We start from the raw sequence: 10,000 nt of genomic DNA, 5'->3' as shown, positions 1-10,000 counted from the left end.
GAGAGTTCCTGAGTATATAGCCTCCACAGACTTTTTTTCTTCTTTTTTGGGATACATTTCTTTGATGACGTCATATCCGGATTTTTTTGAAAGTTGAGGCGGCACTCGCCTTGTTCGTGAACCTCAGCCCCGATGGCAAATGGAGTCACCAGAAATAAATCCCGACTATGCAGGTGTTATGTTATTCCGTTGTAAAAAAACAAAAACAAAAAAAACCACCTGCAAACATGGCTGTGGACACACCGATCCACTTCCGTTCCACACCGACCTGCGCGATACAGATTAACAAGGATATTGTGGGATAATTATTTCAACATTTAGCTGGTAAGTCTTTGTTAATAGGTGTTAAATGAGTCGTCCACAAGCTGGGATAAATACCTGCCCTGAGGCTCCCGTTAAACAGCTGCTTCAAATATTCTGCTAATACTGTAACGACAAACACAGCTATTAAAAATATATTGTGGATAAAACAAGGATCGGTAGCTTTTCGTTTAACAAGGCCTTGAATGACTTTGTTCACCTTATTAACTGTAAGTAAAATCTCATTTAATTCACAATCGAAAACATCATATATATTACTAGCTGCGGATTGTTCGAAGCCAAGTAGGGGACGAACTGCTTCGCCGTAGCTGCAGGTTTTCATTCTGAAGACTTCAAGAAGCTTCGCGAAGTCGACTCTGGTCTCAAGGACGGGCTTTAAACGTTTATCAAATGATTCCCATTATTGAGCATGTGCGTCCAGTGGACGGTAAAAGGAACCGATCAAAATACTTTCTTCATTCCATTGTATCTCAACACACATGGCTTCTAATCAGGCGACTTAAAATTCAGGGCGGGGTTTAAAACAAATGATTTTTAACATAAATTGCTACTCCTCCGTAAAGGCTGGTCTAAACTGGGCGATTTGGGTCTCTCCTTCCCATTTGGCCGCGGTGCACGAAGCCTTCTCGGTCTTTTACCCAACTGGGTCAGATGTTATAGATAGATTTGTGAAACTGACTTGATTGGCCTTAATGCGCTTGCGCTGATCATGGAGTCTACCGTGGAGCCATCGGGATTCTATGGGGAAACTTGACTATAATTATGTGAAATGGGAAGGACGGCGACCAAAAATAAATGATTATGGCAATATTTGAAAATTTGAATAAGCACAGACGAAAAACAAACGTGATATTTACCAAAGCAGTCACAAGTCAGGTCTTTCATCGTTATGACTGACATCTTTGTTTATGGACTTGCGTGTGTGACTGTGGATCTGTGTTAGTGTTAGTGTGTGTGTGGGTTAGTGTTAGTTTGCGCGCGCGCGTGTGTGTGTGTGAGTGTGTGTGTGTGTGTCACCGTGTGTGTGTGTGTGTCACCGTGTGTGTGTGTGTGTGTTTAAGTGTGTGTGTGTTAATGTGTGCGTGCGTGTGTGTTTGTGTGAGTTTGAGAAAGAGGGAGAGTTGGAAAGACAGATGGAGAGAGAGAGAGAGAGAGAGAGAGAGAGAGAGAGAGAGAGAGAGAGAGAGAGAGAGAGAGAGAGAGAGAGAGAGAGAGAGGGACCCCTTACATCCACACATTTTGTTATTAAGACACAAAGATTTTCTACAAGAAGCAACATCAACAACAAAATATAAATACGAACATGAAGGATTCGTTTTTTTCATAATGTTAAGATTGTAAACAGGGTTAACAGACCAAATTGTGTACGACCGAAAGAGGAAACGATCGACCTTTTATTTCAGAACATCATCGGACAACAGATGTAACGAAAAATCAGAATTTCCGAAACTTGTGCTTGCAGCTCGGAGCCACACATTGGCCTGTCGATACTGGTATCAGCCTGTTGAACGATCCCCGAGAAGGCTGTCTTACTTATCGCTACTAAAGCACTGGCCAAGCGCCTCTGCAAATCAACCAGATCACAAGTTTAAACACTTCTCAAAAGTTATTCTTACACAAGTATGCACACTTACATACACACTAACAAACACACCAGGGGCGGACCACATCATTTATAGGGGGGGGGGGGGGTGGGGTGGCTCCAAATTTCTTTTATGGACAATTCGATGACGCGAAGCGTTAGGTTGAGGGCGTGAAACGTTGAAACCCCCCCTCCCCCCCCCCCCCCCCCCCCGGAACATTTTGATGATAAGAAGGAAAATGGAACAGTCTGGTGCAATCTGAGCCAAGAAACTTCCCCTAATGCACCTTCCAAAAAGTCCATTTAAGAAGACAAATTTGGATCAAAACAAGTAAAATTTACCGATCTGGTACAACCGGAGCCACCACATTACCCAACTACTTTCCAAAACCGTCACGTAGAAGACAAAGACGGTCTCCTAGGGGGGTCCGGGGGCATGCCCCCAGAAAAATGTTGATACAAATGGAGCAATCTGGGGCAATGTTTCATTTTTATTTTTTTTAGGCTAGGGGAACCCCCGGAACTCCCCCCCCCCCCCCCTGGAACCGCCCCTGCAAACTCACACACACACACACACACGCACACTGCCAAACGCACGCACACATACACACATGCATGCGCGCACGCATGCACACACGCGCCCACACACACACACATACACACACGCAAACACAAACACACACACAGCCACACACACACAGCCACACACACCCACACACAGCCACACACACAGCCACACACACACACACACACCCAGCCACACACACAGCCACACACACCCACACACAGCCACACACACACACACACACACACACACACACACACACAGAGCCACACACACACACACACAAACACACACACAACCACACATACACACACACACGGCCAACTGAATACACACGGATGCTTACAACCAAGGAATGAAACAAAGGGTCGTGTCCAGACTTACGCACTAACACCAGGAATTCATCGAACTCAAGTTCATCCAGCTCTCCGTCTTTGACATCTATGGACAACAAAAAGCAGTTTGTCGTCATTAACCATCATATTTTGTGTAGCTTCTGTCGTTACACAGCAGTTTGTTGACAACCACAATGTTTTAACAAGGACGAGCACAAAGAAAACACCGAGCTTGAGGGGCGTGTGTGTACACATAACAAATATACTTGTAAAGTTATGATGTTGCGATATATAAATTCTCATTTATTATTATTACTATTATTAAATATTGCACACAACGAAACATACTGCAAACCTCACTACACACACATAGACAAACACACAGAGTTACACAAACAGGAACGTGACATTCCTCCCAAAAATATTGCGTTTGTTTTAGTGTGTAGGAGTGTGTGTTTGTTATGTGTAAAAAGGTACATCACTAAATAAACACACACACACAAACACACACACACAAACACACACACACACACACACCGTGCACACACGCACGCACACACACACACACATACACACACACACATACACACACATACACACAAACACACACACACACACACACACACACACACACACACACAGACACACACACACACACACACATATATACACCTGTAATGAATACTTCAGATGAAAACGTGTTTGTTGTCAAACTCTGTTGTTAAAGCGGGAAAGTTGCCGTGAACTCGAAGTCTGGCTTCGCCATGGAACGTGAATAATAATAATTGTCAGTAAGTACTGGTGTCACATGACTGATGTGAACCAGTTGATTGGCTAATGGCGATGCGTTTAAATCTGTTGGCGCACTCTTGGAGTGCGCTAACTTTTCCACATAGCGTATTCTTACGCCCTTTGCCAAAGCGAGACTGTACTCTCATCCTCAGAATTAATTAATGACATGTAGCTTATATTCTCCACTTTACCAAAAAAATAACCATACATTTCCTGCGGCTCAAAGCAGAAGTGTTTTTTTTTCTCTGACAGATCGCAGGCGCCTGTGCCACAGTGAATCCCACTGATCTAAAAATAGAAGCGGCTGTTTCTCTTCCACAATGGTCTCTTCTCGTTTTGACTTGCAAAGATTCTTCTCATATGCCGTGTTAGTGCCATGTAGCTTATTAACCACATTACCAAATGATGAGTTAGTATAAATTTCTCAGCGGCAAACAGAAAACACAAGTGTTATTCCGATAACGTATCAGCTAGAGCAGCATTTGGAAGTCGACTCTGTTATAGTAGACTACACTGAAATACGACTGCATCAGTTCAGTAAATGAATGGTTTCCGAATTATTATTTCAAGACAACAACAATCGGAATCGAAAACGTGTAGGGTTAAGAACGTTCTTACCATGTATAAAACTTATTACCAGCCTGCCTCATGCGTGCAGACGAGTAATTTTTGTTTTTGAAATGAGACTGCAGTGCAGTGGTTCGATTGCCCTAGCCGCCTAGCAGACGACATAAACCCCGCAGCAAATTAACATGTTGGGCAAATGGGAACAAACAAACGATGGGGATATAATACGTGTAGAGTTCAGAGCATTCTTACCGTTCATATATAGTACCAGACTCCCCGATGAGTGAAGATACCACACGAGAAACATACCACATTTAATTTGAAAATGTGCTAACCGTGGCCTTGGAGTCAATTCAAGGGGCAACACTCTGCACAGTCAATCTGTCGAAGCTCGATGAAGGTTTCGAATCGCAAATAACTAAGAGCACAGTCCTTTCTCCGAGTTTAAATGAGGTCTCTATGAAAGATCATCACTTTTTAGCTTAACGCTACTCTGGAATTTACCAACAGAAATTAAAACAAGAGTTTGCGTGTGACGAAAGCACGACACACTTGAGCAGGGCCGGACTAGGCGAAGAGGAGGGGGGGGGGGGGTTGCCAGTGGTGGCCCAGGGGGATGTCCCCCCTGGCGGCAGGGGCGGATCAGTTAATTTTATGACTGGTTTTTAAAAGTATATTGTGAAGATATGGGTGTGAAGGCGCAAAGCGCCGAGTCGACGGCGCGAAGCGCCTAGCTTGCTAGGGGGGTCCGGGGGCATGCCCCCCCCCGGAAAATTTTGAAAAAAAGGATGCAAAATGGTGCAATCTGGTGCATTCTGAGGATGATCATTACCAGTTTCAGGCAGCAGATTTTGTCACTGATTAATACCCCAAAAATTGAAACTCAATGTAAAATAAAGAAATGCATACCTCATTCAATATTTTTATTTTTTGGCTGGGGGGGGGTCCGGAAACCCTAGAACCCACCCCCCCCCCCCCCTCGTTGGGGGGGTCAGGGGGCGAAGCCCCCTGAAGCTGACGGGTAGGTCATATTCTGAGATAAGAAAATGGTCGCTCCTTGCATAAAACGGCATAAAATAAGCAATAATAAAAAAACAATTAAATAAGTAAGGTACATGTTTAGGCTAGGGGGGGGGGGGGGGGTTGCGCAACCCCCATAACCCCCCCGGTAGTCCGGCCCTGTTGAGACAGCCCACACAAAAGTAGATCTGACACAAACCTGACCACACAGTTACGCCTATCCAAATGCGCGTAGCAAAATGTGAGTTTTGAATCTTCTTTTTTTCTCTGGCGGTACTGACAATATCGTTATTGAAACAATCCCAGTGCACTAAGGGATTTATAGAGCAAATCTCGAAAATAATTATTGAACTCAGCGCTATGCGCTTCGTTCAATAATGAATTTTCTCGATTTGCTCTATAAATCCCTTAGTGCACTGGGATGTCTCAATAACTTAAATAATGATAATGATAATGGACATTTAGTGCTTCTCCACAGCTCGAAGCGCTTTACAAGTTCAATTATTTTACAAGTTCAATCAAAAACACAACAAGATATATACAACAAATACAATTTGTCTCAGATGAAAAGGAAAATACTCATCAAAGAGCATATATAGGCCTACATGCTTGCATATAAAATACATGAATGTGTGTGTGTGGGGGTGGGGGTGGGGTGTGTGTGTGTGTGCGTTGGGGAGTGAGGTTCGTATGTATATGTGCGACTGAATGTACGCGCGCGCGTGTGCGTGTGTGTGTGTGTGTGTGTGTGTGTGTGTTTGTGTGTGTGTGTATGTGCGTGTGTATGTTTGCTTTAGTGCGCACGCGCGTGCATGCGTGAGTGCGGGTGTACGTATCCATGCATGCCATTTGTTTTAAAATATTTGTTTGTTTGTTTGTTTGCTTAACGCCCAGCCGACCTCGAAGGGCCATATCAGGGCGGTGCTGCTTTGACATATAACGTGCGCCACACATAAGACAGAAGTCGCAGCACAGGCTTCATGTCTCACCCAGTCACATTATTCTGACACCGGACCAACCAGTCCTAGCACTAACCCCATAATGCCAGACGCCAGGCGGAGCAGCCACTAGATTGCCAATTTTAAAGTCTTAGGTATGACCCGGCCGGGGTTCGAACCCACGACCTCCCGATCACGGGGCGGACGCCTTACCACTAGGCCAACCGTGCCGGTTTTTAAAATATCGTTTCATATACACTTGCAGAGACACATAGAGACTGACAGTCAGACAAAGACAGAGATATTCAGAGAAAAACAATCACCTTTGTCGTTCATGCCGTCAACCTGATTGAAGAGTTCCAGCAGGTCGTCCGAGGTGAAGCCGGTCTGTTGGGCGTTGGCCACGTCGTTGCACGCAGTACTCAGCTCATCCGTAGCCTGACGCTTACGACCGAACGTGCAAATGACCTTGCCATTTACAAACTGACAATGCTTCTTCGCAGAGTCTACTGCCTGTTCGAAAGATAAGTGAAAGAATATAATTATCAGAATCATGTAATTATGTTGTCTGTTTTTATCGATTAAATTTAGTCACGTTTTCACTGAGAGAGAGAGAGAGAGAGAGAGTGGGGGAGAGAGGGAGAGAGAGCGAGAGAGAGAGAGAGAGAGAGAGAGGGGGGGAGAGAGAGAGACAGACAGACAGACAGATAGACAGACAGACAGACAGACAGATAGACAGACAGATAGACAGACAGACAGACAGACAGACAGACAGACAGACAGACAGACAGACAAACAGACAGACACACAGACAAACAGACCTATACAGAAAGAGACAGAGAGATGGGAACAGAGAGAGGGAAGGAGAATGAGAATGGAGAGACAGAGAGACACACAAACAGACCCTTCTCCATGCTTCGGACTGCGACATCATGGCAGCACACACCACCATGAACAGGAGAATGGAGCAACGCATCTGTACCAAAACGAAGAAAGTACAGTAGTGATAATTTAGTCGTATTCTTACATGTACACAATGTCCTTTGAAGCTAAGGACAGTCAATATGATAGCGGATGGCCAAACCACCTGATCTGTCATGAGAGGGAAGCTCATCGTCTTCTGTTTACTCTTTATTGACCAAAGCAATTACAGTATACAGACATCCTTCTCCGTCGAGAAGCCAATTTTGCGTACAGATTGAGAACTGGGTGGCCGAGTGGTAACGCACTTGCGCTCGGAAGCGAGAGGTTGCGAGTTCGACCCTGGGTCAGGGCGTTAGCAATTTTCTCCCCCCTTTCCTAATCTAGGTGGTGGGTTCAAGTGCTAGTCTTTCGGATGAGACGAAAAACCGAGGTCCCTTCGTGTACACTACACGTGTGCACGTTAAAGATCCCACGATTGACAAAAGGGTCTTTCCTGGCAAAATTGTATAGGCATAGATAAAAATGTCAACCAAAATACCCGTGTGACTTGGAATAATAGGCCGTGAAAAGTAGGATATGCGCCGAAATGGCTGCGATCTGCTGGCCGATGTGAATGCGTGATGTATTGTGGAAAAAAATTCCATCTTACACGGCATAAATAAATCCCTGCGCCTTGAATATGACTGTGCGCGATATAAATTGCATAAAATTAAAATAAAAAAAATTAAAAAAGACAATCCCTGCGCTTAGAACTGTACCCACGGAATACGCGCTATATAAGCCTCATATTGATTGATTGACATATGATACGGAACAGGAGCGATGGGACCCTGAGACAAACAATGACCATGGATGACTCCGACTAGGCTTTGCACCCTGACAAAACCAGGACATTGAGACGATTGCAAAGGGATTTTGTTTGTTTTGCAAGCGTAGCAGTATAGCATGATAAACTCAACTGAAATAAACAGTAAAGCAAGAAGCTTTTTGATTCCTTGTAACACAATAAGCCAAAATAGATCGTAACACTAAAATGCCAGCACGTTTCTCAGAATAAGTCAAGTTTGTAAAAGGTAGTAATGGCAAGACCAACATTACATCTACAATTTGTGGTTTGCGTTCAAATATTGGAACAAACGAACCCTAATAATCATTTCATATACACAACACAGCTTTCTTTGCCTTTGTTGGCGTGACACTGAATTTCAAACAGAAACGTGTTTGAAGCCCCGATGTCTCCTGCGGTCAATGACAAACTGTTTGAGAAGCGAGTAAAATTTAATTCTCTTTTAGCTTTATACTCCGTTATCTGTTTTGTGTTGTTTGTAATAGTATTTTTGTCCTTATGTTAACCCACCCATCACCCCCCCCCCCTCTCCCTTCCCCCCATTTCCCATAGTAAAGAAATGTATGTAATCACTTTGCACTTGTAGTGTTTTATTATTATTATTATTATTATTATTATTATTATTATTATTTAAGTTATTGAGACATCCCAGTGCACTAAGGGATTTATAGAGCAAATCGAGAAAATTCATTATTGAACGAAGCGCATAGCGCTGAGTTCAATAATTATTTTCGAGATTTGCTCTATAAATCCCTTAGTGCACTGGGATTGTTTCAATAACGATATTGTCGGTACCGCCAGAGAAAAAAGAAGATACAACACGCACATTTTGCTACGCGCATTTGAATAGGCATAACTGTGTGGTCAGGTCGTATAGAAGATCTACTTTTGTGTGGGCTGTCTCGTGTGTTGTGCTTTCATCACACGCAAACTCTTGTTTTAATTTCTGTTGGTAAATTCCAGTGTAGCGTTAAGCTAAACAGTGATGATCTTTCTCTCATTTGAACTCGGAGAAAGGACTGTGCTTTCAGTTATTTGCGGTTCGAAACCTTCATCGAGCTTCGACAGATTGACTGTGCAGAGTTGTGCCCCTTGCCAAGGTCGACGGAAAGCCCATTTTCAAAATAAACGTGGCATGTTTTTCGTGTGGTATCTTCCCTCATCGGGGAGTCTGGTACTAAATATGAACGGTAAGAATGCTCTGAACCCTACACGTATTATATCCCCATCGTTTTATCGTTCACATTTGCCTAACATGTTTATTTGCTGAGCGGGATTTATGTCGTCTGCTAGGCTATTGCACTGAGTCTCATTTTAAAAACAAAAATTGCTCGTCCCGTTGCACTGAGTCTGCACACATAAAGAAGGCTGGTAATAAGTCTTATATGTGTTAAGAACGTTCTAAACCCTACACGTTTTCGATTCCGATTGTTCTTGCCTTAAAATAAACGGAAAGCATTCATTTACTGAACAGATGCAGTCGTATTTCAGTGTAGTCTGCTACGTGCTGATCTAGCTGCGACGTTATCGGAATAACACTTGTGTTTTCTGTTAGCTGCTGGGAATTGTATACTAACTCATCATTTGGTAATGTGGATAATAAGGTACATGCCACCAACATGGCATAATTATGAGAGGAATCTTCGCAAGTCGAAACTGAAAAATTAGACACAGCGGGTTCTATTTTTAGATCAGTGCAACTGTGGGCGGCACAGGCGCATGCAATCTGTCAGAAAAAAAACACTTCTGCTTTAATTGAAAAGCAGGACATTTATGGTCATAATCATTGGTATTGTGGAGAATATAAGCTACATGTCATTAATTAATTCTGAGGATGAGAGTACAGTCTCGCTTTGGCAAAGGGTGTAAGAATACGCTCTGTGGAAAAGTTAGCGCACTCCAGGAGTGCGCTAACAGATTTAAGCGCATCGCCATTAGCCAATCAACTGGTTCACATCAGTCATGTGACACCAGTACTTACTGACAATTATTATTATTATTATTATTATTATTATTATTATTATTTATTATTATTATTGTTGAATTGTTTCTTGTATTGTTTTTGCTCTCCCTCACCCCTCAACTCCCTTTTCTGTACATAGTCTGATT

General features: G+C 43.3%; 1 protein-coding gene across 1 annotated transcript in view; it reads right to left on the bottom strand.

Moving 5' to 3' along the window:
• Nucleotides 1-1,681: 1,681 nt before the first annotated feature.
• Nucleotides 1,682-10,000, bottom strand: part of LOC138978012 (uncharacterized) — a 9,081-nt gene continuing 762 nt past the window's right edge. Inside the window, exons 2-5 of the mRNA XM_070350628.1 lie at nucleotides 7,025-7,096; nucleotides 6,444-6,633; nucleotides 2,853-2,909; nucleotides 1,682-1,885 (exon numbers count right to left, since the gene is read on the bottom strand). Of these exons, the coding sequence (XP_070206729.1) occupies nucleotides 1,851-1,885; nucleotides 2,853-2,909; nucleotides 6,444-6,633; nucleotides 7,025-7,096 (354 nt within the window). The 3' untranslated portion in view covers nucleotides 1,682-1,850. The remainder of the gene's footprint in view (nucleotides 1,886-2,852; nucleotides 2,910-6,443; nucleotides 6,634-7,024; nucleotides 7,097-10,000) is intronic.

This window comes from Littorina saxatilis, linkage group LG10 (genome assembly GCF_037325665.1).
Source record: "Littorina saxatilis isolate snail1 linkage group LG10, US_GU_Lsax_2.0, whole genome shotgun sequence".
NCBI classification, from domain to species: Eukaryota; Metazoa; Mollusca; class Gastropoda; order Littorinimorpha; family Littorinidae; genus Littorina; species Littorina saxatilis.
The sequence above is the reverse complement of the archived record's forward strand: the minus strand, read 5'-3'. Positions and strand labels throughout refer to the sequence as shown.